General features: G+C 42.5%; 6 protein-coding genes across 7 annotated transcripts; 1 reads left to right on the top strand and 5 right to left on the bottom strand.

Moving 5' to 3' along the window:
- Positions 1-28: 28 nt before the first annotated feature.
- On the bottom strand, positions 29-444 carry LOC118438447. Its single transcript, XM_035858757.1, has 2 exons — positions 206-444; positions 29-131 (listed from the first exon to the last, which is right to left on the bottom strand). Exons 1-2 carry the CDS (start codon positions 403-405, stop codon positions 29-31), a joined length of 303 nt encoding a protein of 100 aa, XP_035714650.1. The 5' UTR covers positions 406-444.
- Positions 445-664: 220 nt separating this feature from the next.
- On the bottom strand, positions 665-1,938 carry LOC110858532. Its single transcript, XM_022107348.2, has 4 exons — positions 1,543-1,938; positions 1,216-1,404; positions 967-1,082; positions 665-895 (listed from the first exon to the last, which is right to left on the bottom strand). The coding sequence occupies exons 1-4, from the start codon at positions 1,748-1,750 to the stop codon at positions 713-715; spliced, it is 696 nt and encodes a 231-aa protein (XP_021963040.1). The 5' UTR covers positions 1,751-1,938; the 3' UTR covers positions 665-712.
- A 73-nt stretch (positions 1,939-2,011) lies between these two features.
- On the bottom strand, positions 2,012-6,099 carry LOC110858642 (AFG3-like protein 2). Its single transcript, XM_022107472.2, has 14 exons — positions 5,820-6,099; positions 5,284-5,744; positions 5,098-5,191; positions 4,717-5,024; positions 4,533-4,651; positions 4,234-4,355; positions 4,010-4,163; positions 3,699-3,926; positions 3,376-3,602; positions 3,201-3,305; positions 3,079-3,130; positions 2,871-2,914; positions 2,602-2,796; positions 2,012-2,320 (listed from the first exon to the last, which is right to left on the bottom strand). Exons 1-14 carry the CDS (start codon positions 5,904-5,906, stop codon positions 2,093-2,095), a joined length of 2,424 nt encoding a protein of 807 aa, XP_021963164.1. The 5' UTR covers positions 5,907-6,099; the 3' UTR covers positions 2,012-2,092.
- Positions 6,100-6,383: 284 nt separating this feature from the next.
- On the top strand, positions 6,384-9,947 carry LOC110858645 (transcription factor 25). Its single transcript, XM_022107474.2, has 11 exons — positions 6,384-6,631; positions 6,727-6,939; positions 7,061-7,260; positions 7,369-7,448; positions 7,523-7,738; positions 7,967-8,075; positions 8,406-8,679; positions 8,801-8,961; positions 9,046-9,298; positions 9,377-9,570; positions 9,657-9,947. The coding sequence occupies exons 1-11, from the start codon at positions 6,494-6,496 to the stop codon at positions 9,859-9,861; spliced, it is 2,043 nt and encodes a 680-aa protein (XP_021963166.1). The 5' UTR covers positions 6,384-6,493; the 3' UTR covers positions 9,862-9,947.
- Positions 9,948-13,150, bottom strand: LOC110858644 (ATP-dependent RNA helicase Ddx1). Of its 2 annotated transcripts, XM_022107473.2 has the most exons (9): positions 13,004-13,149; positions 12,882-12,933; positions 12,428-12,821; positions 11,918-12,352; positions 11,449-11,826; positions 10,851-11,349; positions 10,553-10,770; positions 10,358-10,478; positions 9,948-10,258 (listed from the first exon to the last, which is right to left on the bottom strand). In XM_022107473.2, the coding sequence occupies exons 1-9, from the start codon at positions 13,017-13,019 to the stop codon at positions 10,134-10,136; spliced, it is 2,238 nt and encodes a 745-aa protein (XP_021963165.1). In that variant the 5' UTR covers positions 13,020-13,149; the 3' UTR covers positions 9,948-10,133. The 2 variants fall into 2 exon arrangements, with proteins under 2 accessions (XP_021963165.1, XP_035714704.1); XM_035858811.1 differs by lacking the exon at positions 9,948-10,258 and having other exon boundaries at positions 10,358-10,496; positions 13,004-13,150.
- Positions 13,151-13,373: 223 nt separating this feature from the next.
- Positions 13,374-15,714, bottom strand: LOC110858510 (protein charybde). The gene is made up of 4 exons (XM_022107325.2): positions 15,493-15,714; positions 14,789-14,940; positions 14,458-14,702; positions 13,374-14,375 (listed from the first exon to the last, which is right to left on the bottom strand). The coding sequence occupies exons 1-4, from the start codon at positions 15,545-15,547 to the stop codon at positions 14,279-14,281; spliced, it is 549 nt and encodes a 182-aa protein (XP_021963017.1). The 5' UTR covers positions 15,548-15,714; the 3' UTR covers positions 13,374-14,278.
- Between the last annotated feature and the right edge of the window lie 409 nt (positions 15,715-16,123).

The raw sequence follows: 16,123 nt of genomic DNA, 5'->3' as shown, positions 1-16,123 counted from the left end.
CGCATTTACTATAAGTACACAAGTAGCATCATCTCACATTTCCTGGTTCAACACAATGGTTTCCACCAGAAGCAACGTCATAGTCATTTGGCCCAAACGACCCGTACTCGGGTTGTCGGTACATCAACCATCTGTGTGAAATGAAATACCACAAGTCAGAAAAATATCAGTCTCCTCACCACCGAAAATGTCCTGATGGACTTACGCCCCCGTGACGCAGACGGTGCCAATTCCTATGAATCCGTGGTCATGCAGCACTTTCCCCAGATTCGACCAGTCAGAATGGTCCGTGTAGTTTATGGTGATGCCCAATCGACCTGCGGCGGCGTAAATGGAAGCATCTTGGTATTCACTCACACTCACTGTGACCCCGACCACGAGGAGGAGGAAGGATTGCGGCAACATGCTGATAATTTCAATCCCACTGAACTGACTAACAGCGTTGTAATTAAGGTGGCACGTAAAGTTGGGGTTCGCTCATGCGGAAGTTGAATGTTTTGCTTCCAGGAATTGAGGACGCATAATGCATAACGCACCATACATAAGTGTATATAGCTTAGGAGGTATTGTAAACAATAATAATTAATATGCAAAAATAAACGCCAACGATGATGAGCATTGTCAAAATTATGCTGCAATTATAAAAGGGGAACCGGTAACTAAATTAGTTTAGGACCAAAAAAATTGTTTTATTTATTTATTTCGCCTTGAATTATTTTGACCCATCGACTCTTTGTTGGACGAGGGCTTCGTTGATATTGAATATAACGTAATGCCCCCACTCGCTCGTGTCCACCATCCCGTCATCGTTCAAGTCAAGTTCGCTCAGCTTCTGGTTAGCGGAACGCCACATGTCGAACAAGTTGTAGTTTATCCCAAGACTCATGACCTCGTTCTGCAAGCAATAAAATTATCGACCCCACTTTATTTAGGCAAATTCAGTAGGAAAAAATAGTTAATTAATACCCAAAGGAGTTCATAGGCGCTCAAGACGCCGTTTTGATCAGTGTCTTGAATTCGGAGCAGTAAGTCTATCAGCATATCCGGATGGCCGGCCGGTCCCATAAAAAAATTTGCAAATTCTGAAAAAAATACGATATACGTTTACCTGACCTGGCATCACCCAAACTGCCCTTAAGGACTATCTGTGTATGCATATTTCTTCGCGGTGGACAATGGCACACTGAAAAAGTTTTTATATGGCTCTGCACAAACCATTTTTGCTGATTTTGTAGTCATTGTCGGTGTCCATGAAGGAAATTAGTCGAAAGAGATAGAGCGTCGTCTTCCCCTGGGTTTCCCCCATCCGCTCGATTAGCTGAGAAATCGGCACATGGTCGCCCCCAGTTTTGGCGTGGAACTGTTCAAACACCCGGGTCAGAACTTCTTGAGCTAGTTGGAGGGCTGTAAAAACAAACGTTTAAAAAGGCTTATCGTCTAAAAATAAATCTATAAATCTATCGTATAAAAAGTTTATTATCTCGGTTGCTCCATCGTGACGAATAGTGACGATACAATAAATGCGAATTTTTGCTGACTCACAACTGCGCGGATCGTGCTGGTGAATGGCCTCAATTTTGGCTTGCAAGTCGGCAGCCGCCTTCCTGTCTCCGGCAAGATCATCCAGTGAAGATGAGCCCGGGATGGCGTTGGACGTGAAGTCATTCCCAAAGGTGTTGTTTCTTACTGCAGCCTCCGCTATGGAGATGGTGGCGAGGAACAAGATGACATAAAATGCTTGCTCCGCCATTTTGGTAAGGAGTTATCACAAATAAATGCAAAATGAAAAAAACTTATCTGACGTGGGTAACTACAATACGGCCGACTTCTCTCATACATATATATATAATTGTTGTGTATAAAAAAAGCTGGTATGCAAAACAATAAACAAAGTCAGCCTTCTTCTCAGAAATGTGCAAGTCCAACAACAACAAACAATAACTTGACAAAACACGTCGGGTATTATTATGTAGATCAGATCATGAGAAATGAAGCGAGTGATTGCATTGCGTTGCATTCTTGAACGGGTTCAACTATAATTTTTATTATCAGGTTATTGTTTGATTTCCTATAAAAGTGCATGATGATTTGACTAAGTTGACGCAGGGGTTGCGGCTTGTGGTGGAGGGGTTCCTTTCTCTTCGGGACGAGCCTTGTTCCACTCCTTGAGGCCTTCGGGGAGTTCTGTATTCTCTTCAAATGAACCCGTCCCTTCTACAAATTCCTCGTATGTCGATTTTTCTGGGAAGGGTCGTTTTCCTAGCAGCTCAATCATGTCATCTCGACTTAGAATCTCTTGCTTCAACAAACGTTCAGCCACCTGTTAAACAACAATCCACAGTAGTAAAAATTTATTACAATTTAATTAAGTGACTGACTACATGAAAAAGGTATTTATATAAAAACAGAGTTGAGAAAATACACTGAAAAGGATTAACCAACTTTTTTGCATATGATTAACCTAATCCGTTAAAAGCCACCGTGGGAAAGTAGCCACACCATGCAGCTACCCAGCCATTATTTAGCAAGCACTCGTGTTTTTATAGTTGATGTAACATTTCACTACATGCTTAATCATAATCATTTTTGTGAATTCACTACCTTAAGAACATCTTGCTTGTGTTCTGTGAGGAGTTTGTGAGTGTATTCGTAAGCGGTCGAGATCAGTACGCGAACTTCAGTGTCGATAAGCTGTGCAGTCTCTTCCGAGTATGGCTTGTCCATCACCATTTCACCAGGTTGTGGCATGTCAAAACTCACATTGCCCACTTTGTCATTCATTCCATAGTGAACAATCTACATATTCAGTAAAATTGTCAGGTTATGAGTTTGATGAATTTCATCACGCATCACACAAACAGCAAACCAACCTGAGCATACGCACTCTGCGTCACTTTCTTCAAATCATCTTGAGCTGGAATTATCAGTATGTTATTTATTAGCAAAATATAAACCTGCACCACACACATTATACACCTGCACATCTAGGTACCGACGCTAATTATTTATGTATGCATATTACTTCTTGGGAATTAAAAAATCCATAAATGTGAGGATGTTCTATGTTAGACAGCTTACCTCCCGTGGTGATCCTGCCAAAAAATATCTGCTCACTCACTCTTCCTCCGAGCTGTAAAAATATCGTATGCAAACAAGTCAATCGTATTTAAATCCAACTCCCCAATAAACGACTCGCTTACCGTCATACACATTCGGTCAAATAACTGTTCTTTAGTATATAAATATTGCTCCTTAGGAAGATACTGGGCGTAACCTAAACCTTTTCCTCTCGGAATTATGGACACCTGCACAGCAGATAATTTTAAGGCATTATATATTAAGTATTATATATTAGTCATGTAATTGTAAACCCACTTTAAGGAGAGGATCCGCATGTTTCAGGAACCATCCGGCTACGGCATGCCCCGCTTCATGATATGCCACAGTCTTCTTCTCATCCGGTTGAAGGACATTTGTTTTCTTCTCCATCCCAGCAACGACACGTTCAATGGCTTGTTCAAAATGTTTCAAACTTATCGTTGTGTTCATGTCACGTGCAGCAATCAGCGCCGCCTCGTTGCAGACGTTGGATATGTCCGCACCTACGTCAATACATTTCATCATAGTGCACAGCAGCAAATTAATAATAACTGGTTTCGGAAATATAATCAGCGATTTATTTAATGACATCAACTAACCCGTGAATCCTGGAGTTAGCGCAGCCATCTTTCTTGACAAATCATTTTTATCCAACTCGGATTTTAAAGGTTTGAGATGAACTTTGAATATACTGGCGCGACCCTTGATATCTGGGGCTGGAACGAAAATCTGTCTATCAAACCGACCTGGCCGAAGCAATGCGCTGTCCAGGATATCAATTCGATTAGTTGCTGCCATCACCACCACGTTTGTTGTCGTATTGAAACCTATATATAAAATCAATTTATATTTGGTAACTCAGTATTCATATGGCAGGACAAAATAAATTGGGATTGCACTGTCTACGCACCGTCCATTTCGACTAGGAGTTGATTGAGGGTATTTTCCTGCTCTGAATGACCTCCAAAACTACGACCCCCTCGCTTCCTTCCCACTGCATCAATCTCGTCAATAAAGAGGATACACGGGGCGTGTTTTCTGGCCATGGCGAACATGTCCCGAACCTGCAATCATTAGTTACAATTAATACTGCTTTTTACCAAATTCTAGGTGTAAATTCTAAGGAATTTTTACCCGGGAAGGACCCACGCCAACAAACATTTCTAAAAACTCTGATCCTGAAACCGTGATGAAAGGCACGTTTGCTTCTCCGGCAGTTGCTTTGGCCAACAGTGTTTTACCCGTTCCAGGTGGGCCTGAATAGTCATGTAACAACATCACAAATCACTTTAATAGTATTTCAGAAAATACACTTTCAGTCTCACTCAAAATTCAAATAGTATAATCTGTAGTTCAACAAAACAATGACTTATTTCTAAGAAATAAGTCATTGTCATTTAAGAAATAATTTCTTAAAGACAAATGCTATATACCGGTGAGGATGGCACCCTTTGGGATCTTTGCACCAAGTTCATAGTATTGATTCGGATTCTTGAGAAAGTTTACAAATTCCATGATTTCCACTTTAGCTTCTTCACACCCGGCGACGTCCCTACGAGTTAGTGAACATTAATACATTTGTTAGTGCTATTTCGTCACATATTATACACCGCTTACTTGAATCTGACCCCTATGTCACTTGAGTTAATTAGTTTGGCCGTGGACTCCATAACAGATCCAAAAATTCCACCCCTTCTCCCACCTCGACCAGCACCACCCATCATTTCTGCTGACCGTCTCATCATGTAGAGGAGAAATCCAATAATGAGGATGGTTGGAAGAACACCGGTCAAACTGGCAGCTTCAATTTCTGTTTTGTAAATGACTGGGATAAAATTGGAGCCCTCAATGCCCATTTCCATTTGAGCGTTCTCCAAATTCCGCTCGAAAGAGTCCACCGATCCGATATTAAACCAGAGAATGCTCTGCCAAAACACCAATCAACATCCGTTAACCAAAACGACAAATGTTCCAATTTCTATCCAGGACACAACTTACAGAACCATCTACATTTTGTCCAGGGTTGAGACGCACACGAACCCATTTCTTATTCACGACTTCTAATTTTTCCACAATATTTCGAGCCATAAAACTGGGTAAATACAAAGAACATATTAAATAATTAATTACATAAAATATTGCATGATTGATATGACCACAAGTATATTCTCATGAACTTCTCACTTATTAACAAAATCCTTCCATGTGATTTCCTTATAACTCATCTCGTAGTAGGCAAAAGTGCCAAGCAGTCCAATTGTGGCCACCACGGAGAGGAAGATCATCTTGTCCCCTCCCTCCGATCCCAGTCCTCCCTGTTTACCACCACCGGTACTTCCGCCACGGGGTCCACCACCCCCTAGAAAAGAAGACCATGGATCGCCAGGCGGTCTGGCCGATGAAGGCGGCGGTGTGTTTGTTGGTCCTGAAGATGAAGCCGCTCGTGAGGGTGGCGGTGGTGGGGCATTTTCTCCTGATTTCTTTGTCCCGGCTTCCTTTCCATCCCCCGATTTTGAAGGGGGTGCCTTGTCCCCAGATTTAGAAGGACGGAAGAACTTTTCAAACCCCTTGGGTGGTGGCTTATCTCCAAAGTAGACTCGAACCTGGGATAGAATGCGATGAATTTCGGGGAATCTTCGATATATCTGAAATGATAAAGAGCAAACTAATTAGATAACTATACATAATTCATCTTAAATTAATGAAGTAGGTGTACGTACATGTGAAGCATCACCGGTGATAAGACTACGCCGGAGGACTCGATCCAATTGGCGACAAGGGGTGAGGACGAATCTATGAGCCATCATAGTTTTAGTTTTGAGTGAAAAGATGGCTTCAACAATTATGACGTGAGGACTTTGATAACCAAAAGACACCCATCCGCCGCTGCTAATTAAGTTTAAGTGAGTGATAAAGTATATAAACAAAAATTATGCCGATGACCAGGATTTTTCGGTTTTTCTAGATGATGAAATGAAACCGAGTATTGAGACTGAACGAGTTGAATTTGGAGGTGATATTTGCTCACGGCTGAGGCCCTGAAGCTCTATGCTCATGATTTGGTACCATCACTGCATAACAACTCTGCTAATTGATGATAGTAATGGATTTCACTAAAGTCACGATGCTTATCCTTGACAATTAGGCCTGTTTGTCCGTATGGAAAAATACCTGTCATTTGTATCAATTGTATCCAGAGTTGGTTTTTGTTGGCGACAAGGGAGGCTAAAAAGGGAAGCATAATGCACTACTGGCAATTTCCATCTTCGCCCCGTGTTTCTTATTATTAGTCAGCTGCACACTTGCCTGCACATCTCGTGGCTCTCGTCAATTCCTCAAACCCTTCCTTCTCCATCAATCAAGTGTCAATTGTCTTTCCTCCATTGACGACGAGATGTCGAATCGTGTCTTTAAAAAGGTATTTGGTGGAGGGGACGAGCTGGGGGCGGTTTCACCCACGTCGGAAGATGAAGCCCCCGTCGCATTGTTCACCAAGAGTAAAAAAGCACTGACAATTAACCCATACCAGCTGGTTAGTAATTTTAGTTTTAAGATTATGTACTTGGTTGTAAGATTGGTTTTCTTGTACTTTTGAAGTGCTTCATATTATTACTGCCTTCATTTCAGCTGAACGATGACCTGTCCGAGTCTGAGGAGAAAGGTGGTGACGATGAAGATGCTGCTGCGGCTGGTGCAGAAGAAGATTCGTCCAAACCAGATGACGATAACTCCCAGGCCACCACGACCAAGAAGAAACGGCGAAAGAAACGTCCAGGCAAAAAGAAGAATGATAACAATGACCGGGTGGGTGGAGGGAGTAGCGCAGTGGACACGGAATTAGTAAGTGATGATGACTGTTGACAGTTTTTTTTACTTATAAATATAAATGCTGAGTGCAAGAAAACTATACTCTTTCTTTTATAGTGCACAATTATACATTGCATATTTAATTGCTTATCAGGAGGACGCTGAAGAAAGTCAAAGACAAAAACAGCAAAAGGCAACCACACGACCAACTCGAAAGAATGAATCAGACGCAGTGAGTAGCAGCAGTGGGAAAACAGCATTCGAAGAGCTGTTTAAGATCGACTCAAAATATCTGAATTCTGAATTTGAGCTCAAAAGGATTTTTGGATCGAAAGTTATCAATTATGAACGAAGGTATTTTTTAAATTATTATGTATGTGTACAAACACTAGCCACTATCCTTATCCTGTGCAAGAGCTGAAAAATGAAATTACTCTAATAATTCCACTGGAATTATTCCAGCAAAGCGGGCCAACGCCGCATCTATCGACACAGTAAACTAGTCATGCCGAAAGAGCAGTGGCCTTCCGTATCCGGCTCTGGTAAGCCTTTGTTTTAGGTGGAGCTTGATTTAATAAAAATACATTTGGTAATTCTTGATATGCACAATCAATAGGAATATCCATGTCGTACTTGAATACGGTGGACGGCTATCCCTACTTCAAATTTGATCACAACCTTCATTATCAAGACGTCCAAAAAGAATTCATGCGTGCTGTAGATACGCTGAATCCTGACAATATTGTCAGCATTCTACGACTCCATCCGTACCACATTGATTCCCACATTCAGCTTTCTGACATGGCGAAATCAGCGGAGGATATGTCAGTCGGTAAGTGTACACCTGCATGCATTACAACTCATCATTGATATATGTTCCTGGAAAAGGTTATCGTTGATCGTCGATAGTGGCAGCATCCATGTACGGGATGTGTGAGAATGCATGTAGATTTATTTTGAATACGCAAACTGTTCCTAATAGTACAACTAGTGATAGTAATATCCAATTCGTATTAGAGTTGAGTAGGTAAGGTTTAAGTTATACATTTATTTTTTACAGCTGCGGATCTCGTCGAAGGTGCGATACATTGCTTGGAAAATGCATTTCATGTTCGGTTTTGTCTTAATAACCCGGCTTGTCGACTGGATTACAAGTTCCAAGAGAATCGGTGAGCAATTTATGAATATATTGACGCTTGTGGTCAATATATTCGGACGGACTCTCACTAAAAGTATACATGACCTGTCCCTCTATTTTTTGATTTAAACCTAAATACCCGAAACGGAGTCACATTCCGCCAAAAAAAATCCCGAAAATAATTTTTACGATTTTTTCCTGTTTCGGGTACTTAGTTTTAAATCAAGAAATAGAGGGGCAGGTCATGTTTACCTTTAGTGAGAGTCCGTCTATACTTTTACTTAATGTGTTATATTATGGGTTGGCGTGATATTGGTTCCTGATAAATAATCGCCCAACTTTATCCGTCTGTCTGTTTCAGCCCCTTCTTCATCCTGCTCTTCAAACATTTAGTATTCGTGGGACAACGAGCTTGTCACCGGACTGCGTTGGAGCTGTGCAAACGTCTTTTGTGCCTCGACCCGGTGTCAGATCCACTATGTGCGACGTTAATGATTGATTTTTACGCTCTCAAGGGAAATGAAGCTCAATGGTTCGTCGATCTGTATCGCTTTTGGGAAAAACCAAAAAATCTTGACCAACTTCCAAACTTTTCCTATTCCATTGCACTTGCTCATCATCTACTTTCTCTCAAAGTGAGCCAACGATTTGACTTACTTCTTACATGGCTTCCTAAATAAATATGTCCAGCTATATGTTGGCAAATTCATTTGGTAGTTCAAAGCTAAGAATTTCCATTTGTATCTCTGTCTATAGGAGAATCCTGAAATCGAGTTGTCTCAAAAAGCCGACGCTCTTATCCAATATGCTGTGCTCATGTTTCCTTCCGTGCTACTACCACTTTTGGAGAAAGTAGGCGTCCAGATTGATAACCGTGCCAAACATCACAATTATTTAAATAGCTTCGCTCAATCCAGGTACCTATTAGCAATTAGCAATTGGCAAATCCGCTTGAAGTTTATATACCTAATTGTTGTTTTATTCGTAATTACTATGTGTAGTCAGTCTCGATCCCTTCGTCTCCTTTGCGAACTCTACGTATGGAGAACTCACCATGTGTGGAAGGAACCTAGCGTGCTAGGCTGGTTGGAGAAAAATGTGACAATCATCCTGGACCGGGTCGATGCGTCAGATCCAGTTGTCAAGGACTATGAAGGGAAAAGGAAACGACGTTATCTGGCCACAACGCCCAGAAATATTTTACGCCACGTCCTTCTCACAGATAACAAAGACCTTACATTTAACTTTCCGCCCGTGAGCAATAGATTTTGTTTTAATTGTGCAAAACAAAGAGAGAAAATGCACTGAATTGGCATTATCTTGTGCCTACAGGAATTGAGTAAAGAGCCAATTTTAAACTACGATCCACTGCCACCCCCTGACGCTGTTGACATTTACAACATGAAGGAATTTCAGACCAGACGGACCAGGACGGGGACTGGTCGAGGGGGAATTCTCAACATGTTATTGGACTCACTTTGGAACGACCTAAATGCAGTTCCACCCAATGACCAACCACCACAACTGTGCGTGACGAAATCAGTAAACATAAATATATTTAGTCTAGCTTTATTTGCTCTGATTGTTTTTGTGTTGGTTTTAATTTTGGCAGGGGGGCAGCTGAGCGTCCTCCTGCACGACTTGCAGCCGCCGACGGTGAGAATCCACCCATAGCCTTGGGAGCAGGTCTACAACAAAGTGTGACCGCTCTCCTCGACGCCATGCGAGATTTGCTAACCAACGCAAATGGACGACCGGAGGGTGAAGCAGCGGATGGAGAAGACTCTGCCACAGATGCTGATGCTCGTGAAGATTAGCCGACAAAAATTCTACATCGCTCAATAAGTATGCAATTTCTTCTTTTGGTATGTAAATAAATTAAGCAGGGATGCTGCAACTTGTATTCTGGTGTATTTATTTTATTTATTCCACTTTTTGGTAAATAGCTGTGCATAATACATATCATGCACATATATGGAGGGTTAGTTTACAAAAAACGATCAGTGATTTAGTAACAATAATAAGCATTACTTATGATATATCGTACAACTCGAGTAAAATTGATAAACATATAATCCATAATCCATCATTACTTTATTGCGAGATTTGGGGCTAATTGTCGAGTTAGATAGAAATTCTGTGTCTCTTTCTCAAGACGTGTTAGCTGCTGAAGGGATGACGCTGTCTCCGTGAGGTGGTACTTCCCACAGGCATCTAGTGATCAAAATAGAAAAATAACGTAGTTTAAAAAATAATTAGATTGCGTGTATCCAAAGTAAGCGGAATATTTACTTCATTTACATATGTACGTACCTTGTAAAGATCGCTTTTGACCATAAACCACTTTGCCGTCAAATTCATCACACGGAATGTTCATGTCTGGTTCTACTTGTGGAATCGTAACAATCAAATGTTCTTCAATGTCGGCCAAGTACTAGGAAAGATTGGCGATCTATTAATTTAGCTAGAAATTACAACGATAAAAGCTCCCTCAAAGTTGGAACTCACTTGTTGCTCATTGTACCAGACGCAGCAGCCCTTGCGATCAGTGAGGTTCGTGTTCCAACAGTTCTTTCCACGACTCGAGCACCACTGCCCATGATACCACACCTTTTCCGGAACTGTGGCCACCAACGAAATTGCCAAGCCCATCCGCTCTGCACGACCTACTCGCCCAATCCGGTGAACGTAGTTGGACTTCTCATCGGGCAGAGTTATGTTTATCACTGGGAAAATGTTGTGGTTACAAAATGTCACTATCGTCAACATTCGCCTATTACTTTTATTGTATAAGATTATCTATTACTGAAAGGAAGTCCAGAAATGTCGAGTCCTCTGGCAGCAACATCCGTGCAAATGAGAAATTTCACGTCTTTTTTCTTGAACCGTTCCAAGTTTTCTTTTCGCTCTGCTGGTTTTCGGTCCCCGTGCAGACAGACACAAGTGTACGGATTGCTCACACTTCGTGGGCCACCACCTCTCGTCACGAGATACTCTTCCAAATTATCACAGTCAATCTTGGTCCGGCAAAAGATGAGTGCTTGGTCCATTTTCATTTTGTCAATGGCTCTCACACAGTACTCTCCCTTTAGGAGCTTCACAGCCTCGGAAAATGTTTCGGCCGTGTTTGATCCGGGACGGACATTGTCTTTGGCGTGAACCCCGTCTGTGGTCACATGTTGGCGGAGGGAGTGCCAGGACAAATCCTTCCTAGGGTCCACGGGAACCACAACATGGTGCACAGTTTCCGGTACGGCGTCTTCACCTTTCAGGTCAACCCAGGTAGGAAAGTACATGAGCTTTTCCTAACGGATTCAATATTATTGTTTCATTTATTAGACCTGAGCCGATGTCTTGCATTGTAACAAGTTAAATCTTTAAATATATTATAATAAATAACTTACAGCCAGTTTCTTCACTTCAAAATCGTGTAACGTGGCGGAACACACAATCATTTGAAGTCGTTTCATATCTGCAGTGACTTTGGGAATTTGACCGTGCATTTTGTGAATGAGTTGGGTGTACCCTGCTTTCAGGAGACCGTCAGCCTCGTCGAGGATGAAGAATCGGGTGTGAGCGAGTGAGATGTGGCCTGAACCGATGAGCTCTTCCAACCGTCCTGGAGTCCCCACAACAATGTCGACGCCTCGACTGAGAGCTTCAATCTGATCACGCACAGCAACTCCTCCAATGACCAACAATTCTCGGATGGGGGGAGCGTCCAAGTACTTTTTAAATTTTTGAATTTGTGTAAAAGTTTGTTCGGCCAGTTCACGGGAAGGCTACATTTCATAAAAAGAAATATTTAATATTAATTCAACGATTCAAGTTATTTGTTAATTATATAGCTAAGCTATTTAATAAATCTTTCACCTCCATGATGATAGCTTGAGGCGCATTTGACACGTTTTTTAGAGGCTGTTGAGCTCCTTTGTTGGCTCCATGGTTCGGATTACTCTTGACCTGCACGAGCTGGTCCTCTTGAACTTGTGCCAAGCCAATGAATCCCTTGGGAGGCTCGTGCTTCCATGCTTGGTCGCCAAAATTGAATAGTATTTCGGCATTTTTTAGAACCACTGCAGGGTAAATGATTTCACCTCGAAGGCTCGCAGGAATTTGGAATGCTACGCCAAAGTCTTTTCCATTTTTAGTGAATCGTACTTCACTCCGGTCCAGGTCGAGACAACATCCAATAACATCCGATTTTCCAAATGGCTCTCCGTAATCGTCAAACTGTTTGCAATGCGATTTCTTCCCAGTTCCACCAAAACCGAAACTGTAACGATCCGTGCCCAGCTCATGACTGGCCTGATAATAGGGAATCAATCAATGCATAATTCGTCTAATATTGGAGTACTATTGGTATACATATATTTAAATTACCTGGTGTGTAGACCAACCCACTCTGCACAACCCTTCATCTTGGACAATTGTTTCAAAATAGTAGGCCCCCTTTCCCACCACACCCTTCGTCCCACGACACCCATGCCAATCCTTAAACTCACGTGACTGGCAACGTAGTCCATCCGGACTTATTGCAAATGCCGAGCCACGATCGTACACAGACAATGCCCATTTGGATGATGAGGAGGATGAACTGCTAGTATTGCCCCCTCCGCTTCTCCCCTCGCGAATCTCCTTCAGCGTCTCCCAAACAGATTGAAGGACTGGAAGACAAAAGGCTCCTGTTTTGCCGGACCCCGTTTCCGCAGCCATAAGAACGTCACCGCCGCCAAGGATGAGGGGAATTGCTTCAGCTTGAACATCAGTGGGGAGGCTGAAAGGGGTCACGATTAGTCACAAACATTGAAATGCTAATATTAATCTTAACTCTTACGTCCAGTCCATGTCTTCGGTGGCTCTGGCCAACTCCCCCATCATTCCCATCTCTGTGTAAAAAGCACACAAGGTTAAGGTGGAAGAAAACCGTCATGAAAACACACATTTTTGTCAACTTACCCTCAAACGCGGTCATGGATAACTGCCTAAAAGATAAGCTCTCTGTTGATAAATAATATAAGCGATGGTAGGGCCGGCGCTGATATATTTTTGTCTGCTACACACAGCAACTGATTACTGTTTGGCTGGCGGCTGAGGAGGCAGATTGAGACAAACATGAGACACTTGTTTATTTTCACATGCATGGTGTGTTCGTCTCAACCTGCCTCTCTTTCCAATTGTTAGCTTTTTATGTCCCTTTTAGCCGATAATCCGAAGTTAGGATAGTTTCGGCATTTTTACGGAGCCACTTGACCAGGGCCACAAATATTTATAGATGGGTATGTAAAACCTTATGGTTTCGAGTGAGCAGTAAAATTCTATTCTTGGATTGTTTCATAACATAGAAAATCTTTCATATTTTATTATTTTGTTCTTTGTTTCATTTTAAATGCACATTGTTATCAGTGATTATTTAATGACACTTATAATACAGATAATAACACAATTGTTTTGTTGATTCCAAAATCTTTATCGTAATATGTAACACCATACAAGTTGATGATGATATTGATGATCATAAGAACTAAGGAAATTAATTAAGGTACATATCGTTCCGACTTCATTCCATGCACTGGAATCTAATCTCTTTCCTATACAAGCTTGATTAATTTGCATTCATGCACTCGAGCCTTCTTGCGATGATGAATTGATAAGAATAACCGAGGTGAATTTAATCAGGTAGAAAAATGTTAAAGACTACAAAACATTATTACAATAGCTAAACTACTGTTAATATTAATATAATTATGTTTTTTTGGCTTTCGTGACTTTTGAGACCGTCCTGGACAGGATTACTGGGATTATTTGGTCCTCTTCTGGACTAGAGGACGAGTAAGTGGCTGGCTTTATATATATATAATATTTTTCTACCGTCCTTAAGTAAGCTTTTTTTGGGGGAGGGGTATTTAATTTGATATTGATGAGATCGGAGAGAAGAGAATATGTATAATAATAATAATAACAATTGATATAAATAATGACACGTCGCTCAGAAGATCCAGAAGAGGGGCGGAGAACGAAGACATTTTTCAAGGACTTTCGTTTCCTAATTCTTTTCATATAATACTAGAGGACGACTTTTTTTTACAGAAAACGATGCGCCTTGTTTTGTGTGCTTGTGGTATACATATTGTATTGCTGAGGATGACGGTATGTATGCATGTAGTAGAACGAAGGTGGGTAATTGGCTATTTGGTTGTGGTGATGCTTTGGTGGGTGGTGGTGGTGGTCATGTCAGTGGGAGGAGGAGGACGAGGAGGAGCGGTAGAGCTTCCTTTTCGCGAGGGTGTAACCCTCTCCGACGACAATGGTCCGACCCTTTGTCCAGCTTCTGTAACAAGAATATTTGTTCATTAGCTCCATGTCCGAATGGTCACCCGCATACGTTGTGAGTGAGCGAGATAAGCACATACCTGATGAATTGGGGCAGTCTTTTTTCGTACCAAGGAGCTTCCTCCTCCTTGAGGGTGAGATGCAATTGGAAAGTGGGTGGAAGATGCTGGTCTCCACGAAGTTGACCAATCTCGCTGGAGGCCGCAGGAGCAGATCCTTGGAAGTGAAGAATTATGAGAGCCCCCCGCAGCCCACATGGCTCAGTTTCTGCCATCCCCACGATGTCAGACGCAATGTGAACGAGGAGCGAAGGTGGGAGGAGAACCTGAGACGTTTAAAATTAGTCTAAGTTAGTTTAAGTCTTAATGGTGGATAAAATTCTTGGTTGAAATAAAAGCATGTGTCACATACTTGTCCGCAGTCGAGGTGGGCCTTTTTTGCCAGTCGGAGAGCTGTCTCCAGACGACCGGTCAACCACCGAAGAGTCATCACAGCCCCACCATCATCATCGATCTCGGCTGCTTCCACAAAATCCACATGTTGAACCGCGGAGCGAGTTTCTCCTATACAAACAAGAACAACAACGTTCATCAAGTTTTCCTTATCATACACGAGTCATAGTCATGTAAGCTCTTATCATTGCACGGTGTCAGAAAAGAGATAAAATGTGACAGATGAGCAAAAAAATACGTGTGGTAATTTGTGTGGCCGGCTTGTCTACTCATCTCTCTCTCTCTCTTCAACGTTGGTGAATGACGATAAAGTAGAAACAGGAAGAGATTCGCGAGGTGAACTGATCATGGCATGACGAGCAGTGTGGTGTTGATTGCAACATTAATTTCGAATGCCTGACTCAACTCGAACCGGCGAGATTGCAGAGGAAAGTATAACAGTCATCTAACAATGAACGAATTGATGCTGATGTGGGGGACCGGTCTCCATTTCAAAAACCAAGTTCCTCTTAAATAGGAATGCTCATGGTGACTTCACCACACCCACTCCTGCCCCACCACCAACCAACCAACTAACATTCGCAATTCGCAAAACTACTCTCAGAAAGTTCTAGAGTGAAGTATATATTTGGGAACAATGTGCAGTGATTTTAAAAGTCTTACCAGGCAGGTCTCGGTGGAATGGGTGGAGGGCGACAGGCTTGGCGATGACTTCCATTCTTCTTGTGGGGTATCACAGGTGAGGTCAGATCAGGTCAGGGGACGAGAGGTGAGAAGAGTAGAAGAAGTGAGAGGCGAGTTGAGACGATGTTCTTCTGATGCGCTGGTTGGTGGACGCTCTGCTTCTCTCGAGAACTCTTTGCCTACTAAACCAACTTTTAACTCGGCAGCTCAGCTCTCTCTCTCCTCTGCTGTTGCTAGCCCAACTCGCTCTCCTTTGTCCTCTCTTCCGGGGGACGTCCACGACAACCACACCCACTCCAGGTCGCCGTCCTCCTCCCCCTCGGCGTCGTCCCCCTCGTCGAGGAGGACGTGGGGTGGGGGGCGACATGGGTGGGTGTACCCCCATTGGAGTGGCATCACCATCCTTCCACCCTCCGAGCGAGGAGGACGCCTCATTGAGTGGTGCGCGAGGTTGGCGTCATGTCGCGAGGTTTGAGGGGTGGCAGGGTGGCTCTGGTGAAAAAAAAGTGTTGTTGTTGTTGTCAAGCTCTCTTATTACTTACTTTATGTACATCTATCGCTGCTCTCTACCACTGATTCTGTTTTTTATGGGGCATGTTCTTCTGCTGTG

This window comes from Folsomia candida, unplaced genomic scaffold, assembly GCF_002217175.1.
Source record: "Folsomia candida strain VU population unplaced genomic scaffold, ASM221717v1 Fcan01_Sc021, whole genome shotgun sequence".
Taxonomy (NCBI): domain Eukaryota; kingdom Metazoa; phylum Arthropoda; class Collembola; order Entomobryomorpha; family Isotomidae; genus Folsomia; species Folsomia candida.
The sequence above is the reverse complement of the archived record's forward strand: the minus strand, read 5'-3'. Positions and strand labels throughout refer to the sequence as shown.